Source organism: Gastrolobium bilobum, unplaced genomic scaffold (assembly GCF_033153095.1).
Source record: "Gastrolobium bilobum isolate Gb01-03AN ecotype WA unplaced genomic scaffold, APGP_CSIRO_Gbil_v1 utg16736, whole genome shotgun sequence".
Taxonomy (NCBI): Eukaryota; Viridiplantae; Streptophyta; class Magnoliopsida; order Fabales; family Fabaceae; genus Gastrolobium; species Gastrolobium bilobum.
In genome coordinates this window covers 177,330-204,314 of record NW_026896496.1, presented here as the reverse complement: position 1 = coordinate 204,314, position 26,985 = coordinate 177,330, and the positions used below count along the sequence as shown (strand labels likewise).

At 36.6% G+C, this 26,985-nt stretch overlaps 1 protein-coding gene across 2 annotated transcripts; it reads right to left on the bottom strand.

Annotated features, from left to right (window-relative positions):
• Positions 1-20,934: 20,934 nt before the first annotated feature.
• LOC133300046 (polycomb group protein EMBRYONIC FLOWER 2-like) lies at positions 20,935-26,985 on the bottom strand. Of its 2 annotated transcripts, XM_061499533.1 has the most exons (5): positions 26,860-26,985; positions 25,993-26,076; positions 23,532-23,611; positions 23,247-23,336; positions 20,935-22,403 (listed from the first exon to the last, which is right to left on the bottom strand). In XM_061499533.1, exons 2-5 carry the CDS (start codon positions 26,071-26,073, stop codon positions 22,283-22,285), a joined length of 372 nt encoding a protein of 123 aa, XP_061355517.1. In that variant the 5' UTR covers positions 26,074-26,076; positions 26,860-26,985; the 3' UTR covers positions 20,935-22,282. The 2 variants fall into 2 exon arrangements, with proteins under 2 accessions (XP_061355517.1, XP_061355518.1); XM_061499534.1 differs by lacking the exons at positions 25,993-26,076; positions 26,860-26,985 and adding an exon at positions 24,490-24,586.

Below are 26,985 nucleotides of genomic sequence, written 5' to 3'. Positions count from 1 at the left end.
CCCTCCATGACCATTTTGATTAAAAACTTCATCCTATCATAACTCTCAATACTCAACTGAATCCAACGAAATTTGTCATCAAACTTCAAGTAAACGACGATTCGGACACAACCATACCATCCGCAAGCCTTGAAACTAACTCATTTGAGAGGGAGAAGGCAAAATCAGCCACGAAAATTGGAGGGATTTTGTGATTTTGGGAGTTGTTTGCTCAAGCCATTGCTTGGGGATCACTTGGAGGAGTCTTGTGACTTGATTATGGGTAAGTTTCAACACCTTTTATTGGTTAATTTGATGGATTGATTTCATGAACCCTAGAGCATGTTTGTGTGATTGATGTAGTTAGAGAACTCAAATGGAAAATGTGTATTAGATAAAAGTGGCTTAGAATGATGTTTTAGAGTGATAGAAATCATAAAAATTATTGAGGAAATGTATGCATAACTGATGAAATTTTGATGAGAAAATTCCATGACTTTGTGATTTGGGTTGGTTGTAGGATTGTGTAATTGAGTTGTTGAATGATTTTATGAGTTAATAGTAGGATTGTATGATGTGTGGAGTAGTTGAATTGAATTGAATAACCCTTGGAGGGAGGCTATGTACAATTCAGCCATAATGATTAAATTGGGAATTTGATGTTGTGAAATTGTGCAATGGATGTTGTGTAGTGTTAAATGGTATTTAGAGGTAGGGTGTGATAAGTGGATGCATGAAAAATCAAAGGAAAAATAATTGGTTGTGTGGAACTTTAAATTGGACCTAGAGTGAAACAAATGAAAATTTGGGGTTGTGATGGTGTAGGATGGAAATTGGCACACCTAAAATGGTGTTGTGGTAGCATAAGGATGATAAAGAAAATGAAAAGAAAATAAAGAAAAATAATTTGTATTTTAACACTCAAATGGCCGAACCTACCATGGTGTAGGGGAGGATTTTGATGTTTTTGGACTTTGGTGGATTCACTGTATATTAATGATCCGTATATGATCAATGTAGGTTACCTTCCGCAGATTTGAACCTTGAACCGTGAGCTCGGTTGGTTGCCCTTGGTCCCGGACCAAAAGGGATTGTGGTAAGTATTTTGAATCATGTATTTATGCTTGATAATTGGCATGTAATTGGTGAATGGAAATTAAATTGGGAATGTCCTATGTGTAGGTATTTCTGTTGTACCTAGTGTTGCCTCGCAAATAGTTATGCAAGTAAGCGCGCAAGTATACGTGACAACAAGTAATATAGGGCTTTTGTGAGTCCCAGTTATCGTTCCTACAAGGATCTTTGGCGTTTTTCACTTTGAATAAAAATTGTAATTACTAATCAGAACAAAAATAAAATAAAATTAAATTAAATTAAATTACTGCTATTCTAAGCTAAGTGCAAGGAAAATATTTTTGTGGTGATTTTCTTTTTTTAAAGTAGAACTTTAGTTTGTGAAAGAATTTTGAACTACTGACTGGAAAGTTAATTAAATGGAAGCATTGTAATTTTTTTTTTATGATTTGCCTTTAAATTTTAAAACAGAAAATTAAACTTGTGGTTTGGACGAAAATACAAAATGACAAAAAGATTGGTTTTAAAAACAGTGTTTGAAAACAAGTTGGGTGTCAATTTCCCCTTTCCTTATTTGCAATTAGGATGCTTTAACAGAAAATAGACATTGCTTCCAGCGTAACGAAAAAAGTTTTCTTCCAATAACAACAGATGACATATCTCTATGTCATTGTTATCACAAGACCTTGAAGCACCATTTCCTTAAGTTACATGGGGGTAACTTCATCCCTGGAGCCATACCCATTGAGAGAGAGATCTCTAAACTTTCCATGTGCTTACAGTGGGGTCTAATGTGGATTATTTCCCAATAATTCCACACCACTAGGAGTAGCCTATGTGTGGCCATCACATAATAAACTCAGCATAACAAATACACAGTAAAGAAACTGGAAAACAACACTTTAAACTTTAAAACATCAACTAATAACAAATGAGCTCTGGGTACTCTTTTAACCCAACTCTTGGAAGGTTTAGCTCATACCCATAAAGGTTGAGCTATAAAAAAACAGCAAAGGAAATGAAAATTACAAAGTGAAAATAAATTGCAGAAAACGTAAAACACAGCCCGAGTCTTATTCACCAGAATAACCTCGGTACTGTGCTGACAGGTTCTAATCAAAACAAAGTAACATCTATTTACAGTACCAGAAACGTAAAAGAAAAAATGGAAAAAGAGAAATGAAAAAGAGGAAGAAGCCGCCTCCTCAAGCTTTTACCCATAGCTTCCTTATATCTTCTACTCCTTGCAAGCAGCAGTGACATGAGCCCTTAGATCAGAATCCATGTGTCTCTCTCTTTTCATAACTTGATTAGTCTTCCTTTTCATATGCCTCACCAAGAGATCAGTACCCTTAATTCGCTCCACACATGCTCGTCCTTCATACCGATGACAGCTGGGATTTTATCTCTTTGCAAGTGTGGGTTGGTTTGGTTCTCAATGAACCGTGGGTGAGGCTAAGGTTTGATGGTTTTTGACCGCAAACAAGGGACGGTCTGGCTTGGGGGTTCAATTGTATAAAGATTAGTCAAGAGGGATGGTGTAGGATAAGGATTGGATGGTAGAGATTTTGTGCACACAGTGGGTGTTAGGGTTTGCACGTTTTGCCTCTTTTGGTTTTTTTGCAATTCTGAGTCTCTCTTTATTTTCTTTCCTTCTTTCCTTTTCTTTTCTTCAAGTTGGGTGAATAATTAAGTGGTGGATTAGTGAAAATCCTAAAGATTAGGCCAGAATACAAAGAAAGGGCAAAACGGTAAATTGCCAACACACAACCCTAGGAAGATAAAAATTGAGTAGAAGGTCTCAGATGATAAAAATAACCTTGGGAATGGATTCAGAACGAAAAATTGAGTGGATAGGCAAGTTTCAGAAAAATCAGTGAATAGTGTTTTTCGCGGGTAAAAATATCGCGTTACGATTGCATCGTAAAACGTGCCAGTTGAATTTTAAGCTCTAGGTTTCAAAAATGAGTTACAAATGGTCTATTGAGTTAGGAAATATGATTTTTGATAAAATTTGATGAAAGCAAGTCATTTTGGGGAAGCGTGCCAACGACGCGCGCAATAGCTTAAAACAGTGTTTTCTCCGAACGAATGGAGGACTCTGAATTCATCTGATCAAGCCTAATTAAAATGGAATAGTTAATGTTAAAAATTAGAGTTTCTAAATAGGCTTTGAATTTACGGACGTTTAGTGAGAGTTCTGACGCGTTTTGAATCGGGCGAGGTGGCGTGGGACCCACCCCACTTAAAATCACTTAAGTCCACTTCATCCTATCAATATTCATCATCTTCCCACTCCCCTCTCTCTCCCAAACCGAGCCATCAGCCCTTCCCCTCCCTTCTCCAAGCAAATTTTTCTTCTCCCCATTAATCACTCAAATCCTAACCAAATCCAACAAAGTTTAACTTGAAATTTGTTGGAAATTGTCTTCCAAAGCCATTGGTGGCCTTGTGGAGCCGTGAAAGTGAGTGGATTTTGAGATCTTCCCCCTCAAAGGCCGCGGCTCACATTGGAGTTTTAGGGTTCATGGAGTTTTCAAATGCTCCAATGGTGGAGTATACTTAGGAGGAGTCATTTACCTTGCATTTGGGTGAGTTATTTCAACATTTCAATGGTTGATTTTTTATTTGTATTTATGAACCCTAAAGAGGGATTTTATGATGTATTGTGTTAGAGAGCTCAAATGGAAAATGTCTATTAGATGATAATGCCTTAGAATGATGTATTAATACTAGAAATGCAATGAAAATTTTAAGTGAAATGTGATGATTTTTAACTTAGTGGATTTGAGGTCATGATTTTGGGACTTTGGAATTTTGTGTTGAGGCATTGTTGATGAATTGTGGTATGATTATATGATGATATAATGTGGTTGTGTGAGGTGTGGAGTGATTAAAAGTGAATGGAAATCCTAGAATTGCCATAGGTTGCAATTTGGCCTTTAAAGGAAAATTTGGGAATTGATGTTGTTGGAAATTGTTTGAGTGATGAATTATGTGTTAAAAAGGTAATTAGAGGGGTTGTGTGGTGGTTGGCAAGTGGAAGAATCAATGCAAAAATAATAAGTGGCTTAGTGGGCATAAAGAACCTAGAGTGAAATATTTCGCAAAACGATGCGTAAATGTCGTAAAACAGAAAAACGACGATTGAACTAGCCTCTAAGCAACCTAAGGAAACATAATAAAATGAGAAAGAAAATTTAGAAAAATAAATCCTAAAATAACACTACAAGGGCCGAACCATCATGGTGATGGGAAGGATTTTTGTGTTTTTTCGCGTTTTGACGTAAATTGACGTATACTGACGGCTGTACATCGTTGTATAGGTTGTCGTACGTCGAATTGAATCCTGAACAGTGAATCAGTGAATTGCCCTTGGTCCTGGACCAAGTGGATTGAGGTACGTGATTGTATTATGCATGTGAAATTGAGATTTGGCATGCATTTTGTGAACTTTGAGTAAGTGGGGACGTCCTATGTGTAGGCGTTCTGTTGAGTAGCAGACTTGGAACTTAAGTTGCTGCGGAGCTAAGTGAGAAAACTGTTTAAGGTAACCTCTTGGTACTGGGGCTTGTTCCCCTTTTTTGTTCCACCTTGCCAGTTGATGGCAACGGTAGGAAGTGTATATGAGTAGTGTAGAACACATGAGCATGCATGCATTATTACAATGGGTACTTATGTACCGAGTCTCTGGCCAGTAGACAGTTTTTCTAGCCTTTGGGCAGTTTCGGACTTCCACTGGATAGGTCTCCAGGAGGGAGTTCCAATTGACCGTGGGTCATGGTGTGTGATCCGGGTAGGAGCACACTAGGAATGTCTTTGGCGTTTTGGATGGTTGGGGCATCATGGTTGTGGTTTTTTTCAACGCACCTTAGATGATACCCATAGGCTTATATATGCCCAGGGCGTACGTGGAATTGGGGTTACCATCACGTATCGTCGTAGTTTGTATCTCTATATTTCCCATTTCTCTAAAACCCTTGCTATATCCTGTTTTAAAAATTGGTTGTTGTATTCTATTCATATGCATCGAAGTGAACCATTGGGCGGAGTGTTCTCCAGAACCTCTGGGTTACTGAGATATATTTGTATATCTCACCCCGTCTCGGGGCATTTATTTCAGGAGGTAGCAGTGGAGCGGGAGCAGCGGGCAAGAGGCCCGCAGAGTGACTCAGTGGAGTTTTAGCTTTTGCATTTTGTTGGCCATGTGGCCTAGGCTAGACTTAGGGCATGAACATCTCATTTGTATTTTGGTAGGAGCTTCATTAGCATCTTGTTCATGTCATTTTGCCTAAGTCTAGTGGTCATGCCATGTAGTTTATTTACTATTTGTATTATGTTGTAATATTGGAAGATTGTAATTAAGTTTAATTTGGAGTTGTAAGTTGTAAAGAAATATTGTAATCGTATTTGATGCATGTCTATTTATGATGGAAGGGTCTTATGCCTATTTTAGGTTATGATTATATGTATGATGAAAATATGCATGAAAAAGGTGTTAGTGATTGCAACTACTTAAGAATGACTAATATGAGCTATATGTCTAATAACTATAAACTGGATTGGGTTGTAAGTGCCCCAAGGCGTTGTTGGTCCTTGTGTGAGTCACCCATTGGATTATTACTGTATTATCATGTGATTATTAGGTACCTTTGAGGCTTAAATGATCTTGTATAAATTTGGGATTATTGGAAAAACAAAGGAAACTCTGGCGAATTTTCTGTAGAATTGGCAGATTTTAGGCGAACTTCGGGAGAGCATATCGCCCTCCATAGAGGTCCAATAGGGACGTTCCATACGCCATTTTGAAGGTTGAGATGTCCTCTACCTTGTGTCAAAATTTGGGGAAAATCTGGGCTGGTCTTCAACCTGGAAATATTGGAGGAACGCAGATTGCTCATGTGCCCACTGCATCTGTGGCAGTTCTGGTCCCGTTTTGGGAAATTAATTCCCGCTTCGTTTCTCAGTCAAATTAAGCGTATGATATATCAAATCGAAGATTGAGGTGTCCAGTTTATGGTGTAAAAATTTGAGAGCAATTGAATGAGTTTATTGAGTGCAGAAATTCGTGGAGTGAGAGAGGTTTAGAGCTGTTTTGGGGTTGGTTGGCTATTTTGCTTATCCAACTTCAAACGGCGATAACCGGAGCAAATGAGCTCCTAATCGAGCGTGTGATAGCTTGTTGAAAAGGGAATTAAGTAAGAAAAAGATATAATCTGAGAAGAAGGTTTGGTTGTGAGCGGTGTGGTCGTAGAAAATTTAGGAGTGAACCATGTTCGAATAGGTAAAAACGTAAAGTTTGGAAATTGGCTAAGTGAGTTTATGGGAACCCCTTAGTAACTTATAATGAGTATATTGTGATGTAAAAATAGATAAAATAAATATTCCGCAAGAGTTAACAGTTATGGTCACAGCTTTTAATTATTACGCGTTTTATTATTTTAAATGCTCGCGTAATAATCGGAAAAAGTTTATTCGTATTTTTAAAAATGAATTGTTGTGATTGTAACTGCGTTTAATATCATAATTAATGTTAACAATACCGGTACGTAACGGGCTGTTACACTTCTGATCAGCCTTCTCAAAGGATCGGCCCATTCTTTCTTTTCTTCCTTTATTCTTTTCTTTTCCTTCTTTGCTCTAGGCTCTTCTGATTTATGTTGTAAAGGTTCCAACCCAATTCTTTGTTCTTTTTTCTTTCTATTCTTTGCTTGGACAAAATCAGTAATTGGGCCTGAAAAATACAAATACCAGCCCATTAACACTTACAATCAGAATCATTCATTTTTTATGCAATTTTGGGGTTTATCTTATACACAAAATATTCTTTTCATTTCCATTTTAACATTAAACCACATGTTTCAAGTCACATATCATGGACTTAACACACCCCCAAACTTACATTGTTGCTTGTCCTCAAGTAACAAAGAAAATCAGCATATGAATTTATCATAATAACCACTCTCCACAACCAGAAAAATTCTATTACATCACTCATTGCTGCTCAGAATCCACAACAGTGCAAAACATTTCCTAACAGCATTTCAATGTTCAACTTTTTCAAAACTTTCAGTGAATCATATTAACACAAAGATCAAAGAACAGAGGTGTGTACTTAGTCCAGCAGTTAATCAATCACAAACCAGACAACTTGGTGATCCTTTTTATTCATCAAAATACTCAACAACAGTGTGTGAATTTCAAATGCATGAATATCTCAAAGGCTGTATAATAATGACAACAGAGATCTTGAATTTTTATTTCTTAACACAGAATGCAAAATTTTGCAACAGGCAGTAGAGATGGCAACTTTTCACATCCTCACTTAATCAAAGAAGTATTCACTCAATGCTCAAGGGTCCTGTTTCTCTCAATCCAACACTGGGAAAAGATGTAGCATAGGCTTGATAAGATGCTCTTGTCTCCTAGGTGACTCACAGACTTAAACTTAATCAAAGGGACTTGCTTAGGTTGTAACTTGGCTTTGGTGAAGGTGGGAAATTTGTGGGGAGTTGGCTCCTGTAGTTACAATGGAACTGAAACACAATCATGAAGCATAATCAAACAATCCAATGGCTACTACTTTGACTGCTATTTTTCTCTTTTTGAAAATCTCTTCTTTTTTTATTTTTTTTATTTAAGGGCTGAATTTTTTTATTTTTACATTAAAGCTTTCTCAAACCCTCAAAGTATTTTTCCAAATTATTTTTTTTTTAAACAAACTTTTCCTATTATTAGCAGTTTCTTACTTTCACTTCCTTTTTCAGCCACAACATCTTGCTTCTTTTTCCATTTCCATCATAACTAAGAGGTGTGGTAGATTGTGGGATAGGGTAAAATGTGGGTATGTGAAAAGAAAAGGCTAAAGGCTCAAATGGGTTTTCAATGGATGATGATCTAAGGATGGCTTTTTGGTTTAAAAGTGGTTAAATAAAACAAAAAATTGCCCTCATCATTTTAAGCTTAAGCAAGTGCAACACTTCATCAACTGAGCATCAAAGCAAGTTCTGCCTGACTAATCCAGTGCAGGTCTCTCATAAAAAAAATATTTGGCTATGTAGGCTCAATAACTCACAGTGTTGGGTCAAGTCACCATCTCACATGCCTATTGTTACCTCTTATAATCTGCATTAATCAGTTAATCTTCTCAATCTCTCACTGCCATCACCCTTCAGCCATTAATCCACTCATGTCACTCTCCATTTACACAACTGCCCTGAGTTCCTTTCTTTCTTCAAAATTTCCAGCTACCTACTTGTGACACAGATCACTCACTACTAAACACCATACAACCCTCAATTCATCTCATACTCAAACTTCAAGTTCACAAAACATCAAACAACTTAAACAAAAACTAACAACATGGCAATACTGAGTTCATCAAAACAACAAAAGATCACAAATATTCACAAAACATCTAAACAGCAAAAGAAAAAAAAAATAGAACAGCAAATGGAAGAAAAAAACAACTATTCACCAAATCATGAATTACTTCTCACCCCCAAACTTAGAGGAAACAGTTTCCTCACTATTGCAGAAACAGGCTACCAAGAAAAATTAACAAAATTAGGAACAAGTAACCTAGGGCCAGAAGAGGTTCTAGTAGGGGTGTTCGCGGTCTAGATTGGATCAGTTTTGGAAGAAAAAATCATCTGATCCAATTCCTTCGGTTTGATCATATAATTATCCATTCGGTTTGGATTTTTTTTTCAAATCCGATCCGATCCGATCCAATTTTTTTCGGTTTGGATTGGATCGGTTTTCGGTTTTTAGAAAATCCTAAAATTTATTTCATGATTATTGTGCAAATAACATCTTTTGTATATATTCTCTTTGTAAATTATTATTTTTTGAAATACAAAAACATTAGTAAACTATAATATAGTTTTTTTTTTGGACAATGAGATATGAAGCTCTACAAAGATAAAATTTTGTTGATGAGATGTGATTAGATTTTTTCTTGGATTTAGTTAATGGGTCTTGGGTTTAGAAATTTTTTGGTTATAATTAAGGAAAGACCCAAGTAGGTAGAGGAAAATTAATATATTGGATCGGTTTGGATTGGATCGATTTTCATCAACTCATCCAAAAACCGATCCAATCCAATTAAAATTTGCGGTTTTTTTTCGGTTTTTGATTTTTCGGTTTAATCGGTTTTCTATTTTTCGGTTCGGTTACCGCGGTTTGAATCGGTTTGGATCGGTTGATGAACACCCCTAGGTTCTAGCCCTATTCAGCAGTCTTCCTCTTTTCCTTGATGTAGATGGAATGGATCCTTTTTTTGCAAATTAAGGTACCAGTGTTGCATATGGAAGAAGAGCACTTGATTGCGGAGTTTGTGGTTCTAATTTGCTTCAAAATCAAGAAGCTCTCCATTTGAAAGGTGTTGTCCATTCCCCCCCCCCCCCCCCCAAACTCAGATTTCACTCACTGCAGTATGTATCAGCTGACTCTCTCACTTAACACCTGTAAAACCATATCAATGTATTAAATTTTCAATTAAACTCAGTTCTGTTTTTTTTTAAAGCTATTTTGCAGACTATTTAAACTACTTTTTTTAGATAACATGCATCGAACATGCAAATAAAGAAGTCACAGAAAACACACAAAAAGAGAAAAAAATAAATAAATTAACATGCTTAGTTTATAGTCTTTAGCTAGACTTTTTGCTTCCTTTTCTTGATCATTTTCAATCAGGCTCTCTTGGGAAGAAAGAAACCTTCTCCGTATCATCTCCCCAATAGTGTTTGACCCTTTTTTCATCAACCTTGATTTTTCTACCATCTTGCTCAACCAGAATTTTCACAGCTTCATGCAAAATTACTTTTACAACTTGAAAGGGTCCTAACCACCTAAACTTTGGCTTCGCATGAAATTGCCTTAGTTGTGACTTAAAAGGTAGAGCTATTTGCCCTGTATCCCACCACTTCATGACCTCTTTCTGCATGATTGGATTATGTCCTATTTGTTGCTCAATGAAGTTGCTTTTTGGGCAGTCAACAGAATCTCATGCATGCCTAAGGTTGGGATGATCCCCTTAGCATCTACTATGATCCAATTCTTGGTTTTTTTAAAAATGTTATGCACATTCAATAGATGTTTTTCCTCAAAAACAGTGAGTAAACTTGACACACTCACATGCAATGTTTCATTTTGTCTTAAGTAGGCATACCTAAGAATGGTGGACAGAATCTTAAGTTCAATGATTAGTGGGACTTCTATGGATGGCCAAGGGAATTTTAGCTCTTTTTTATTCAGACTTAAGGACACAAACTGTTTTTCTTTCCAAAAATATGCAGGTTGAAATTCCACACAACCTATACTCTCCTCTAAATTCTCCTTATCTAGCTCACACTCATCTAAAATAGCCACCTCTATGGGGTCCTTGTCATTCTCCTCTTTAAACTTATCTTTCACCTTGTGGTCAACTATACCCTTAAGAGAACAGTCCTCCATCTCCCTAAGATACTTTGTGGCCTTCAACACATTAAAGCTGACTTTCTCCTCATTCTCATTCAAAGGAAATGGAGGGGGAGACCTATTGTTAATGCTTGCTTGGTTTTCTTTAGGCAGAGATGTTGCAGGTTCTACCCCTTGCATGTGGCTTTCCATTGCAAGACTCTTAGGCATAGGAATGGACAATTCTTGCTCTTTTTCTTGAGAGGAATTTTCATGGGCAGCTTCTTGAGGTACAATCAGCTCCTTATTGGCCTTTTCTTCATCTTGAGTAACAAGAATTTTCAATTCATATGGCTCAACTATAGCTTCAGGTTGGATAACCAACTTGTCATTTCTTAGCTCAAGCCTTTTGTCTTGTTCATGACACTCTCTCCTAGGTTCTTCAATGTTGCTAGGGAAAGTACCTAGAGGTTCATTATCTATAGCAATGGCTAACTGACCTATTTGAGTCTTTAAACTCCTAAGAGAGGTAGATGTACTATGCATAATAGCCTCTAAGTTATTTTGCTTAGCTTCATTCTTGACCAAAAAGTCTTTAAGCAAGGTTTCTAAGGATGAAGAAGGAAGGTCTACTTGCTGGTTTTGAGAGTATTGGCATGTAGGCTGCTGCCTAGGGGGCTGTTGCCGGTAGTTTTGAGAAGAAAAATGAGGTATGGGTTGTGTATTAGAGGGGTCATCTTGTTGCATCTGTCCTTGTGCATAGTGGAAATCAGAATTCTGCATCCAACCTTGGTTAAAATTACTGGAAAAATATGTTATCAAAAAAAAAAAAATTACTGGAAAAATTATTTTCGTTTCTATTGTAGGTGTGGACCACTACAATAAACACAAGAGACACGTGGAATTGGCTGGACAGCTTGGTGTTGGATCAGTTTGGCCTCTATGACTTGATTTCTGGTATTATCAAAGTTGAGAGTGCATCAAATTTGGCAGAGAGAGTTGTAAAGGAATCTACATCATGCATTTCAAGCACTCTCATTTGAGCATCCCTTTCACTAGACCATTGAAAATAATTGTGATCCATTTGCTCTAAAAGATCAAGGTCTTCTATGAAACTCAAACAACGGACACTTAATAGAAAATAAAACTAACAAGCAAGAAGGAATCTAAAAATAAAAAAATAGCAACTATCAAAGAGAAAAAAAAATATATCAGCAAAATCTATAATCAAATATCAACATCAAACCAATAAGCATAACAAACAAAATAAAGGAAACAAAAATAGCAACTGAAATCAACAACACCAAAGAGAAAACAACAAATAAAAAAATTAACAACCAAATTACTAACATAGACTTGAAATTAAAATAACAGTAGCATCTATACGAATAGTGTATACAGAAAATTAAATCACAAGACAAATAAAAAGAACAAAAATAAAAACAAATCTACAAATAAGAGAAATATACAAAAATTAAAGATAAAGGCTAACAGAAAGAAAATAGGAAAATAAGCTAGGCTAACAGAAATACTAAAATAGTCAAAAAATGAAAATAACAAAAACTAATTCAGAACAGCAATCACAAAAACAAAATCTGACAATGTACGCCTTTGATCCCCGACAACGGCGCCAAAAACTTGTTGCCTTGCAAACAGTTATGCAAGTAAGCGCGCAAGTATACGCGACAACAAGTAATATAGGGCTTTGTGAGTCCCAGTTATCGTTCCCACAAGGATCTTTGGCGTTTTTTACTTTGAATAAAAATTGTAATTGCTAATCAAAACAAAATAAAATAAAATAAAATAAAATTAAATTACTGCTATTCTAAGCTAAGTGCGAGGACAATATTTTTGTGGGGATTTTTTTTTTTAAAAATAGAACTTTAGTTGGTGAAAGAATTTTGAACTACTGACTGGAAAGTTAATTAAATGGAACCATTATAATTTTTTTTATGATTTGCCTTTAAATTTTAAAACAGAAAATTAAACTTGTGGTTTGGACGAAAATACAAAATGACAAAAAGATTGGTTTTAAAAACAGTGTTTGAAAACAAGTTGGGTGTCAATTTCTCCTTCCATCATTTGCAATTAGGATGCTTTGACAGAAAATAGACATTGCTTCCAGCGTAACGAAAATACTAAAATAACCATTATTTTCCAACAACAGTTTTCTTCCAATAACAACAGATGACATATCTCTATGTCACTGTTATCACAAGACCTTGAAGCACCATTTCCTTAAGTTACATAGGGGTAACTTCATCCCTGGAGCCATACACATTGAGAGAGATCACTCTCAACTTTCCATGTGCTTACAGTGGAGTCTAATGTGGATTATTTCCCAATAATTCCACACCACTAGGAGTAGCCTATGTGTGGCCATCACATAATAAACTCAGCATAACAAATACACAGTAAAAAACTGGAAAACAACACTTTAAACTTTAAAACATCAACTAATAACAAATGAGCTCTGGGTACTCTTTGAACCCAACTCTTGGAAGGTTTAGCTCATACCCATAGGGGTTGAGCTACAAAAAAATAGCAAACGAAAAGAAAATTACAAAGAGAAAATAAATTGCAGAAAACGTAAAACACAGCCCGAGTCCTATTCACCAGAATAGCCTCAGTACTGTGCTGACAGGTTTTAATCAAAACAAAGTAACATCTATTTACAGTACCAGAAACGTAAAAGAAAAAATGGAAAAAGAGAAATGAAAAAGAGGAAAAAGCTGTCTCCTCAAGCTTTTACCAATAGCTTCTTTATATCTTCTACTCCTTGCAAGCAGAGTGCCATGAGCCCTTAGATCAGAATCCACGTGTCTCTCTCTTTTCATAACCTGATTAGTCTTCCTTTTCATGTGCCTCACCAAGAGATCAGCACCCTTAATCCGCTCCACACATGCTCGTCCTTCATACCGATGACAGCTAGGATTTTATCTCTTTGCAAGTGTGGGTTGGTTTGGTTCTCAATGAACCGTGGGTGAGGCTAAGGTTTGATGGTTTTCGACCGCAAACAAGGGATAGTCTGGCTAGGGGGTTCAATTGTAGAAAGATTAGTCAAGAGGGATGGTGTGGGATAAGGATTGGATGGTAGACATTTTGTGCACACGGTAGGTGTTAGGGTTTGCACGTTTTGCCTCTTTTGGTTTTTTTGCATTTCTGAGTCTCTCTCTTTTTTCTTTCCTTCTTTGCTTTGCTTTTCTTCAAGTTGGGCTTCTGATCAGCCTTCTCAAAGGATCGGCCCATTCTTTCTTTTCTTCCTTTATTCTTTTCTTTTCCTTCTTTGCTCTAGGCTTTTCTGATTTATGTTGTAAAGGTTCCAGCCCAATTCTTTGTTCTTTTTTCTTTCTATTCTTTGCTTGGACAAAATCAGTAATTGGGCCTGAAAAATACAAATACCAGCCCATTAACACTTACAATCAGAATCATTCATTTTTTATGCAATTTTGGGGTTTATCTTATACACAAAATATTCTTTTCATTTCCATTTTAACATTAAACCACATGTTCCAAGTCACATATCATGGACTTATCACCTGGCTCGGGAAGTATTGCGTTGGAGCTTTGTGAAGGAGATTAGTAAGGTAATCCCTTGGTACTGGGGTTTGATCCCCTTGTGTGTTCCACCATGCCCGTTGAGGGTAATGGTAGGAAATGTATGTAAATAATATAGGATAACATGTTCATGCATATTGTATGTGTTGAGGTATATAGGATGTACCGTGTCTCTGGCCAGTAGACTGTTTGCCTTCGGGCGTTACGGACTTCCATTGGATAGGTCTCCGTGAGGGAGTTCCAGTTGATCTGGGGTCGTGGTGTGTGATCCGGATAGGAGCACACTAGGAAGTCTCGGGTTGATATGGATGGAGGGTGCCTTGGTTGATGTTCTGGGAACACGCCTTGGTTTGAAACACGTAGGCTTATATGCCGAGCCAATAGGTTGGACGTTGCGTGGTTTTTGGCATTGACCATTCCAGCTTCGTCGTATTTTATTTCCCTATGCTCCCCTACTTCACTAAATCCCTTGCTTTATCCCGTTTTCAGATGTTATGTTGTATTATTTATATGCATCGAAGTGAGCCATTGGGTGGAGTATTCTTCAGAACCTCTGGGTTACTGAGATATATTCGTATATCTCACCCCTCTTTGGGGACTTTATTTCAGGAGGTAGCAGTGGTGTTGGAACGGCGGGCAAGAAGCCCGTAGGCTGAGCTAGAGGATTTCTATGTATTTTGCATTTTGGTGGCCATTGGGCCTAGGCTAGATTTAGGGCATGAACATTGTATATGGATTTAGGATGACGTATATTGTCATATTTGTTCATGCCATCTTTTGCCTAAGTTTAGTTGCATATGTATTATGTTTCATTTTGAGGTTATTTCATTATGTTGTATTTGGAGAATTGTAAATTGTAATATGTCATTTGGAGGAATTGTGAATTGTATATGAAGACTTGATGTAATATGAAAGTATGTAATATGAGGAAAGGGCAATAGGTCTATTCTAAGATGTGAATGGTGATTTATGATTTAAAGAATGCATGTAATTGGACCTTGTGATTGAAATAAGTTAAATTGAGAAAGTAAGCATGATTAACGTATGTTGATTAAATTGGATATAAACTGTGAAGGGTTGTAAGAGAACCAAGGCATTGTTGGTCCTTGTGTGCCACCCAATGATTATTAGGTACAAATTGAGGTTAGAGAACACTGTTGTAAATTTGGGATTTATTGAAAAAAACAAAGGAAACTCTGGCGAATTTTCTAGAAATTGGCAAAATTTAGGCGAACTTTGGGAGAGTATATCTCCCTCCATCGAAGTCGGATAGGGACGTTCCATACGCCGTTTTGAAGCTTGAGATGTCCTCTATATCGTGTCAAAGTTGAGGAAAATCTGGGTTGTGCATCGGCCTATAGAAGGCAGAGAGCACGGACTGCTCTTATGGCCACTGCAAATGTGGCTGATCTGGAGCGAGTTTGGAAAATTTATTCCCGCTTCGTTTCTTGGTCAAATTAGGTGTATGATATGTAAAATTGAAGCTTGAGCTATCTAGTTTACTGTATAAAAATTTGAGAGCAATTGGTTGAGTGAATTTTCCATAATAATTGATTGAGTGAAGGCTGTTTGGAGCCGTTTTGGGGTTGGCTGGCAGATTTGCTTGTCCAACTTCAAACGGCGATATCCGGAGCAAACGAGAAATTTATGACTCGTGTGATAGCTTCCTAGAAAGTTAATTAAGTCTAGAATAACATACTGAAAGATGAGAGACTTGTAGAATGCGGTTTGTCCGCAGAAATTCAAAGACCAAACCATGTTCGGATAGGTAGAAAACGTAAAAGTGATATTTTAGCTAAGTGGGTTTATGGGAACCCCTTAGTGAATTGAGAGAAGTATTTTATGGTATCTAGATAATTTAAATAATTATTCCGCGAAGAGTTTACAGTTATGATCACAGCTTTTATTTATTACGCTTTTTATTGTTTTAAATGCTCGCGTAATAAACGGAAAAAGTTTACTCGCATTTTTATAAATGAACTGTTGTGATTGTAACTGCGCTTAATATCATAATTAATGTTAACAATACCGGTGTACAACGGGATGTTATATTTTATGGTATCAGAGCAGTTTACTAGGGAACTCTGATTTTGTATGATTGTGTTAAGTATTGTATAGTTGTATGTAGACTCTTGTCGATTATTGCATATGTGATTCCTTAGTGTGGGTCTGATCAAACCATTCCTTTGTGTTATATGTGTGATCATCATAAGAGGCCTGCGTGACAACCCTGGAGCACCGAATGTAAGTCCTTAGCCTGATGTTGTGGCTGCACTGTTGACTGCTCCATGGGCAGAGATGGCGGTAAGTAAAATATGAATATTAGGGGACTTAAGAAAAACAACTTAGATGTTTTGTCTGACATTTTAGATTAAATTTACAAATTTTTATCATAAGTAAAAATTGTAAACAAACCTAAATTATGTACAGGTGGACTTGATGAATTGACTTCATTAAGGTGAGTGACTTGGAACCTGATGAATTACTGGAAATTATGAACAAGTATGCTTAGGTACGAGCTTGAATATTTTATGTTTGATTAAAAGTTATATGTCTCTGATATATGGTGTACACTTGAATAAATTGAGATGGTTAATGTAGAGAAATAAATGGAATATTTGATGTCTAATCCTAAGGGATTTGACCACTTGAAATTATTATGCTAGTGAAGTGTTAATTGGAGATATATTGAAATATGGAATTTAAATCCATAAGGAGGTAGTGTTGATTAAACATAGGTGAGATGAATTAATTATGTATTATGTGTATAAGAAAGAAGTTGAGAGAATCGCCATGGATGACATAAGTTGGCCATCCTTGATATAGTAAAAATAGTGAACATTGTCCAACTTGGTTGTGGGGTTGAAGAAACGCACTTGTTGCATGATATTGGAATAGGTTCCCTCAGCCTCTTTCTCGAACAGACCTTGATACTTCTTAACCTCATTAGTTAAGAGAGTCTTCTCTTCTGCCCCACGTATCAGCACATCCCTCCAGCTCCATGACACGCTTGTTTAACTCAATTTTTTCCGCTTTCAATTCTTTATTGGAGGTTTTCATTTCTTTCAAAGCATTGTCTTTTTTCTCCAAATCTTGTTTCATCTTAGCCATCTCCTCTTCATCCTTCTTCAGTTTATCCTCAAAATATGTGCGCTGCTGAGCGATATCACCCTTCAATTCATCAATGCGTTCCTTCAAAAAGTCAACAAAACCTACTACATAGAATATGTTATAGATAACAGAATGATATCACATCTTAAACATATAACAAAGCAGCAAGTTACTTACCAGGCACGGACATAATAAACTGATTCGCTATACTCAGGTTGGAAGAAGTCCTTAGCCATTTTTCTCTTGGAAGCGCTTCAATGCGCGGTCCTATCTCCCTGCCCTTGGCAAACATATCCTTGTCAAAACCCCAACCTTCCCCCAAGTACACCAAATCTAGAAAATTTACCCTAGTTTCAGTAAATTTCCTCTTGTGTCCCCTTGGAGAACTTTCAGCTTCTTTATCTAGAGGAGGAACGACTTGCGCGACGACAAGAGAACGACTTGGTGACTTCAAGCGCGCAGCCGCAGCTTGGCTTGATTCCACGCTAGCAGATTTTGTGGGGTGAGGAAGCGCGGTAGGCATCGAGGGACCGACAGGCATCGAGGGACCAGCACCCTCACCAGCTCGCATTGCTGCAATTTTTTCCAACCCTGTTAAAGAAGCAGCCATTGAACTATCTGCAACACAGTAAAAAAGGAGTTTGCTTTAGATATATACAAATCCACAACATAAACTACACAAAATTCTTTATACATAAATTCAACAATCGGATAAAAGTCGAAATTACCCAAAAAGGCTCGAATATCATCATCAGTATATTCGTTCAAAATTGTGAATGTGCTCAAATAGCCTGTATCTGAAGCTTCACACGCAATATTACTTAGCGCGGTCACAGTCTGCTGCTCCAGATCGCTCAAATCATCAAAATTGTAGACCAAATTTGCACCCTCAGCAGGATGTTCGTTCCAATACAAAGGCAAGATGGGAGTGTTATCTTATCCCAAGAAAAAAGGGGTGGCACCTTCAGCAAGATAAATTTTAAAGTATTCTGCGGTCCACTTGTTAATCTTCCGGCAGTATGATTCACAGAATTTCACCTTGCTTCTAAAAGACACCCAGCTCGAATGAGGGCCCATCACGCTAAGCATGTATAAAAATGACTCTGGAGATTGAAAGAGATTATACGCCTTGCAGACCATCTCGTATACCCTGATAAAACCCCAGGCATTTGAGGTCAACTGTGAGGGCGCCACGTTTAGATGTGCCAGCAACTTACAGACGAAAGATGAAAAAGGAAGGCGAACTCCTATTGACAAGAAAAAATAGGCATACATCATAAAGAAATGCCTGGTAGAACCTTCTGCGCGCGATGAGCAAACGCGCTCGTTTTTCGGCACGACACCAATTTCCCATTGATCATCAAAGGCTTTGTCAGGGGTGATGTGGATGGCAGATGTTACTTTCGCCAATTCTTCTGGCGAGCAGAATATAGAAGAAGTATCCAGTACCGTATCTGCTACCCAACTTAGGGATTCTTCATCCCGCAGATTACGCTTGATTGGGGATTCTCCTTCGGGATCAGTGTATAAAACTTTCTTCTTAGAATCGGGATTTAGCTTTTTCTTGTTCTTATCACCAGCACCACGCCTCGTCATAATTTCCTTGATTTGAGGGGAAACAAAATCTGATTCAGAAGAAGAAGAATCAGTAGAAGAAGACGAGTTAGAGGAAGCAAAGACAGCAAATGCAGATTTATAATCATCAAAACTCCTTTTCTTAAAAGGATACCCTACCGGATATATTACATTTAAAGGTAAGGGACTTGGACTCTTTTGACCGCGAGCATCTTGCGCAATAGGAGATGAAGTATCGCGCAATGAATTTGGAGAGGATGGTCTAGGGTTTACTGTATTTACAGACCTATCACTACATTCAGAACTTGAAGACGAATCACTTGAAATCAAAATAGGACCAGTCATTTTAAAGGAAATCTTTGGGAACAACGACGAACTCTGTTGAGAAAGAGTTTTCGCGATTCAAGGGCCGCGAAGACGAGCCAAGTTCAAACCGTCTACTAAAAGGAAAACGGCTATCATTTACAAAAATATTAGAACAAGGAGTAGCATACTTGTCAGTAAGCCATACTTCCCTAGTTCCAAACGACCTTGATCTAGGTAGTGATTTAGAGGGAGGACTGGACGAGCCAGACCGTTCGGTTAATCTGATAAAATTCACAAATTTGCGATTATCAGACATATCCCAAACATAAACGATGAAACATATGAGGTAATAAAACAGGATGAAGAACATACCTGAGATTTATATACTTCGGATAAACTAACCACGAGAAAGACGTGTCAACACCGGAAAAGCAGAAGAAATCAGCAAGCACTAAAGATCAGAGGATCTCTCACGGTCTCAATGAAATATTTTCCCTCCAAACCGAAAAGCTCAGTACAAATATGAAAGGTTGTGTCAAACGGATAGTTCGAAGGTCACAAAACGTGTTGCATTAAACGGTTTTACAGGGACACGTGGAAAGAAGGTAAAACGTTTACACTTCAAAGCCACCCACGCTTACCATTAAACACCCACGTAATCTCAATAGCATTTAATGCTTGTGACAGTTAACGTCTAATCCACCATTTTTAAGCGGCTAAAATCATGATGACATTTTAACATGATTATCGCGGTAATCAAAAAAGACATGCAAGATAAAAATATCGCGCACAAACACATATATATACCTCACAGCTTTGCCACATGACAAAACTACAAGCTAGGGGGCAACTGATCGGATAAAATATAATAGGCCCATTAGAGGCCCAACAACATACAAGGAAGCCTAATCTTATGAAGGGTCCAGAGCAAAGCGCGATTGTCAGCATCGCGCACAAGGCCAGACGCGATGTCCCCATTGCGCATGGCAAGACGCGATGCTCCTATCGCGCATGAAATCGCCCTTTGATATAAGATCCAAAAATAAGGAAGCTAACTTAAGAACCAAGGCACGCTCATCGCGCCTTTGAACTAGTAAACAGAGGACGGCACCAGCTCGCCGCGACTTTATCAAGATAACTTGATACCAAGGAGATAAGGCTACTTAGGTCCTAGTCTGACCTGCAGCCCAAACATGGCCAATCAGATGTCATACCGCCTTATGAAGGCGACATCATAACTGCTATATAAGCAGAGGGTACACACTCAGGTACATCTATCTATTTCATTATTCACATACATACTCTTGCCTCTGATACTGACTTAAGCATCGGAGTGTCTTCGTAAGTACCCCCCCTCCCCCATCCGAACTCACCACGATAGCAAAGGACAAAGGCATAATGTTCCTATACAACATCTCCAAGCCAAAGACAAAGAACATCATCCCCGTCTCAACTGTGTGTGATTTGGCCAAATACATATTGGCCAGCCCATTTTGCATTTGGTGTATCAATTTCTAACCTTATTTTAGAATATAAGGATTTGATTTTGTTACTTGAAATAGAAAAATAATTACAAAATAGAAAGGGAAGATAAATATCCAATATAGATAATCGAAATTTTTTTGAATTCATATTTGAAAATTAGGAAAAGGAAGATAAAGATTTAATTCTGTTCTGAATAGAAATTTTTTTCCTTTTTAAATATACATCAACTTGAAACATGGTTAATGATAGGTATCAACCAATACAGGAGAGAACAGAACAAAGGAAGTTTGATATTGATATAGAAACGTGTAAACAGTACAACATTACAAAATAGTATTTGATAACAGGAACAATGATGGAAACTTAAGGAAAATACAAGGAGGAAACTGAAAGGTAAAAGAACAAAACTAAAGGAAGTTTGATATTGATATAGAAACATGTAAACAATACAACATTACAAAATAGTATTTGATAACAGGAACAGTGATGGAAACTTGAGGAAAATACAAAAAGGAAACTGAAAGGTAAAATATTTTTGGAGCAATTCGAAAGGCTCGAGAGGTCTCTCCCACTCTGGTTTCCAAGCCAAAGATAGTCCCAATATCCAGCCTCTATCATCTTTTTTCTTGAGTTTTCTTTGTCTCGAAAGATTGCTCTAGATGGATTAACCATCCCCAAGCATCATCTCCATCTCCATCAAACTTTGGAACCATATTTTTTTTTTTAAACTAATACCATAGCTCCTAGATCGGAGCTCTGATACCAATTGATAGGCATTAACCAACACAGGGAGGGAACATAATAAAGGAAGTTTGATATTGATACAGAAACATGTAAACAATGCAACATTACAAAATAGTATTTGAAAACAAGAACAATGATGGAAACTTAAGGAAAATACAAGGAGGAAACTGAAAGGTAAAATAGAGAAGCTCCAGAGGTCTTACCCACTCTTGTTTCTCACCCCAAGATAGTCCCAATTTCCAGCCTGCCTCTAACATGTCACTTTCACAATTTAACCAATTCTTCTAGTCTAACTCAACTGAGAGTATTCTAGAATATTCTATCCACATGCTGAGTCATTGTCGCGAGCTACTCTTCTACAACGCTTTCTATATTACCTCTTAAAAGGAGTCTCTTATCAGTTAAAAACTCCAAATATATTTATACCTTACTGAAATAAATACCCGTAGTCATGCAAACATGAAGTGTTTTTTTCTTGAGATATGGCTCATTATAACCTCTTATCTTTTTCAAGAAAAAATAAATAAAAACTGGGATAAAAGTAACGAAGTAACATAACAAAAATATATTTAAAGTGAGACCCCAGCTATGAACATAATTTTGATATCAATAAAGAAATGGTGAGAGCAAAAATTCAGACAGAAGAACAGAAAATGCTCAACAACATAAGAATAATCATATATAGACACAATTAAATATAAAGTTGCTGAAAATTTTGTACAGTTCCTTCTTTCTTTGTTTTTGGGTATACGGACTCTAATTACCTTTTTGAAGTGAGTCGGCCCTGGGTATCCCCACAAGCTTAAACTTTTAAAGCCAGTTATAAGACTAATCCCAAATCGAAGTTTAGTCACAGATAAAGCTCTTCGCCCCTTCCCAAAAAGATGTATTTGATAGAAATCGAACTTAGGTTCTCTCCCCATCTACTCAACCTGTGTTGCCAACTAACCTACACCCATCGATTTAATTTGCACAGTTCCATGTCCGAGGGATGAAAATTTTACCCATCTAATTTATAGTAAAACTCTAGGAAACAAGCATAACAGTGCCACTAGGTTTTTGGATCTAAATTCTGTGTCTTGTACTGCTCAAGAATAATACTACAGTCATTTAAGGTGCCAGCATCTAGCAGACCATGATTGTATAATTTGATCATAAATATTCTCCAAGACCTGTCAACATAACCAATTTTATAATTATTCCCATATCTTTACACATAAATAAATAAAATGTAAGGCATCTTACTATTTGAAGCCAAAAAAAAAAAATATGCTCAATTTTGCATTTACAACAAACTAACGTTAGAATACACTGCTTACACATGAGAAGTAGTTTTAACATAGAACTTTTCGTAGGTTTTGACTAAAATTTGTTAAATACAACATAATATTAACATCCAAGGGAAATTAAGATAGCAAAAAAAAAAATAATAATAATCAAATCTTCTTTTATGATTCAGATATTAGCGCTGATAGCAAATGCTATATTTGAATAATCTTGAATTGCCAGTAGCATGATACAGGAAACAAATTCCAATAGTTTAAGCATCAACGACCATAAAAATAATTTTTATTCACATACCAACTTCAACAACATCATCTTAAAAGGCTAGATATCAATCATTTAAATGTCCATCATATTACCATCACAACTATTACTAATCAAAATATATATTTCTGAATCATGCTGAATAAAAAGCTGAAATTTTATAGAAGGCATTTAGATCTTCAAATCCTTTTATGAGAGACAACATAAACAATGAAAAAATTATTTTGGAAAGACAGGCTAGGAAATTTCAACATCGTTGAAACTATTAAAAACTAGACTTTCCTCGAGATACTCCAGAATTTTGAACATTTTCCACTGTGTTCTTGCATCCTCTATATATGTAATATGATCATGACTACCTATTGTTTTGTTTTGTTTACCACAGAAGACAGTGATGAAGATGCTTACAAGATAAGAAAAACAACAAAACAAAGGTGTAAAATTCAAACATGAGAGATGCTAGTTACCAAACCAGCGAGGGGGATCGGGCAAAGTCAGAGGCATGCAGTTTGGAGAAAGCCTCACATGCCCATGGAACATGAGTATCTGCCACCACACTGCCACAATCACAAAATAAGTGAAACAAAAGAAAGTAAAAATACATTGGAACCACAGATGATATGTGACCATCACCTTATAAGCTCAAAGCTACATTCAGCAAAAAATATAACTGTTGCTAATGATGGAAATCAACATAACAAGGAATAAGAAGCATGTACTGAATGAGTTCATCCAAAATGAAAAGAACTTACTTATGCTTCCTTACAAATGAGTTCCACAAATACATGATTTGCTTCTCATCTTCGCTCACGTCAGCACAATTGTCAAGCATCTGCAACGTATCAGCATGAGTCAATGATTTGAATTAGTAAAAGCTGCAACAGATATTTCGTAATCACAGCCCATACCACAACATAAACCTATGTTGAAATCTGACAGAACCGAAACACCGAATGCACAAATAGGAAACAAGAATGTAACAATTGTATTATGTTTACTGATATCAAGATGATATTACAAGCATCTGTATGAAAATTACAGAGAAATGCAGAAAATAAAACCGATATCTGGCTTTAGAGAGGCGAGTCTCTCCTTACAACCTTCCCAGTCAAGTAATCAGGGGTTTATCCCTGATTACTCTTGCTCATCCCCTCTCTGCGCTTCCCACTCTGTTTTATCCCCTTCACTCCTACTCAGCGATCCTAATAGCTTTTCTCTCCAAAGGAGGAATCACCCCCATCCCCACCCCACCCCACCCCCGGGCACCCGTAGCTTATCGTACACTCTAGTAATCAGGGATTTTGATTTCCTGAATATTAGGGATAAGGGTAAAGATGGTCCCATTGGACTTTGTCCCAGTTGCAATCTGGCCCAGTCAATCCTTGTCGTTGATGAAATCTAGTCCTGACTATCCTTATCCCTAATAGGTATTAATTTCAAATAGTGGCTGAAACTAAAAACCGTTCTAGTGGGATAGTGGTTGGTGGTATAACTGGCACTCTTGTGAAGTCCACATCTAGTTTATGTCCCAGATGCAGCATCCTTATCCCTAATAATTATCAATCTCGGATAGCATCACATAGTTGCTAACCCTAAAACTGCTATATTGGGATCGCAGGTAGTGCTATAGCGCTGCTACAATGAATTTGATTAAATCCAATTTTTGCTCGAAATATAGTCTAGCCCTGCTAATCGTTGTTTTAGACTCACTCTGGCCTCAACCATTGTCATAAACATACTCTCACCCCCGTTCTTTGTCATATATGCTATGGCCCTAGGTACTTGGCTCTACTCAAGCAGTTCTTTTCCCACCAACAGTCATTTTAGTGGGTGTTTGGTAGGGGAGTTTTAATATTTTGCCTAGGAAAGTTCATATGGGATTTAAAAAATACCATGTTTGATAGGAGTTTGTAAAAAATTTGCATAGGCTTCTCATTTGCATAAGAATATGATGTGATGTGCAAAATTGCAAGAATTTGTCCACTTCATTTTCCTGGGCAACCAAAAAGTGGCAATGAAATTTTTTTATTTTTTTTTAATATCGCAATGAATTTTTTTTTTACTTACACCAATTTTTCCGGTAATATTTCGGCTTACCGAACAATTTTTTTTTAACTTTCCTACCAAACTTACTTTCCCACTATATTCCCAATAATTGAATTTCCCTGGTAATTTTTTTTTTCTCCTCTACCAAACGCTCCCCTAGTGATTTCTTTCTTACAAATGAGTCATATAGTCATGAATCAATAATGAAATGGCTTTGATTTATATCGGCCTCCCATTGTGAATCATACCAATTGGTGATTTCTCCTATCTCACTGGTGAGGTGAGTCATGCAAGCAAAGAACTCTCCATGGCTATGATGTACGCCAGCCTTAATTTCAATTTAAGTTTTTTTTGTTTCCTGTGTTTTTGTGTTTAAAGCTTCCAAATGCTGTTCTTGAACTTGGAGAAGTTTAGTTCTTACTTAGTATATTAGCAAGATAATTTCGTTGGTGATCATTCTAGTGAAATCTCTTCTTCCTTGGTCATGCAACATTTCAACTAGCTCTTCAAACTGATGATCATTCTAGCCATCTTACCGAGTTGCCTTACCAGCAATGCTTATCTCTCTGACATCTCTAGCATCCCTGAGTCGTCTTTGCAACAATCTTAAAGCTTAATAAGCTTTAACTTAAGAGAGAGTCTTTGAATTGTTGCACTATCAATATCGACAATTTCATTTCATTATTTAATTATTAGTCTTAACATTTCTACTTGTTTATTCAACCTTTTTTAACTTCCATATTTTTACAAGATAATTGGGTAGCTATAAATAAATATGAATGTAGCGTAAAATATTTAATTTTCACAATTTAAGTCTATACAAGTAATAACAAAAAATAAAACATTGATTTTTAAAGCATATTGAAACCTAATTCCAGTTCAACCATGATTTAACCATTGAACCGTGAATCATGTAGTTTCAACATTTTCGAATACAATCTAGATCAAAATAAGCCCCAATTAGGCCATGCAGACAAGCCTTTGAAAAGGAAACCTATAAATCACTCTTAAGCTCCCTGCCAGCGAATAACTAATAGTGAGCTCAATGAGAATTTTTTTTGTTCAAGAGATTTTTTTTGGGTACAATTTTGTTCAAGAGTTACAATTAGAAGATTGGAATTTTATGAAATGAAAACAAAAATATCATTTCTATATAATTGAACGTACCCATCGATCTTCAAAATCTGCAACATCTTCATCAACTTCATCCTCGCTATCTTGATCTGATAGAACTTGTTTAATTGCCATTGGCTTTAAGCAGAAAGGGAAAAAATGAGTATCAAATCAATTGGGCATATGATGGCAATAAAAGAAACTATTAAATACTTTAAATCAAATAATACTGGAAAATAACAATTTTTTAAGAAACAAGAAGAAAGATTTTAACAGAAAAAAAATGTTGCTAAGTCTATGCAACCATCAATACAAATATTTCAATAGAGACCATAACTTCACAGCACAAACATGCATCGTTGTTATGTTGTACAAATATCAAAACCAAAATCACTTTCAACAAACAAAAAACCAGTACCCAATTTGTGAAAGTTTTCTACATTTCACATATCCAACTGCCACTGAAATTTAAGCTGCACTATTCATCAGAAATGACAACCTTAAATTTTATTATTTTAAAGGATAATATCAAAGAGGGCAAATCTCTCCTTTGTGACTGAAAAGTCACTAATTCGAAGTTGGAAAACAGTGGTAAGACTGCATATAAGAATTAAACAATAGTAACTAAATTTTAAGAACTCTGAAATCACATCTACTACTCTAATCATCATAAGAGCATCAAACAGTTTCCACACATTTATTATGGGATAAGATTGAGTTTATCGCCTCTCCTGATTGCCCTGCTCATGGTTGTTTTAAGAGAATTTCTTTTACTCTTATGCAAAGAAAGATGCAAGATATGGAACATAATGAAGTCAATTTGACTTGTTTTCTTCTCGATCTTCTATTTAAGAGTATTTTGCTGAAAAGTATATCCAATTTAGGGAAAATATCTCCTATTTAGGGCATAGTTGCATATACCAGTGCTATCGTGCACTATAGCGGATTGGTAGCAGGTAGTGGCACCCAGCAGCAACAAGCCACACACAACTCTACCGTTTATCGTAGCAGCCTTAATGGCCAAAATCTCAAGTAGCAGTTCACGGC

Coding starts and splice junctions, on each gene's coding strand:
- LOC133300046 (XM_061499533.1), bottom strand. CDS start 26,073: ATGGCAATTAAACAAGTTCTATCAGATCAAGATAGCGAGGATGAAGTT. Junction 23,612..25,992: donor CAGATTTTGAAGATCGATGG/GTACGTTCAATT, acceptor GATACGTTGCAG/ATGCTTGACAATTGTGCTGA. Junction 22,404..23,246: donor CGATCCCCCTCGCTGGTTTG/GTAACTAGCATC, acceptor TTATGTTGACAG/GTCTTGGAGAATATTTATGA.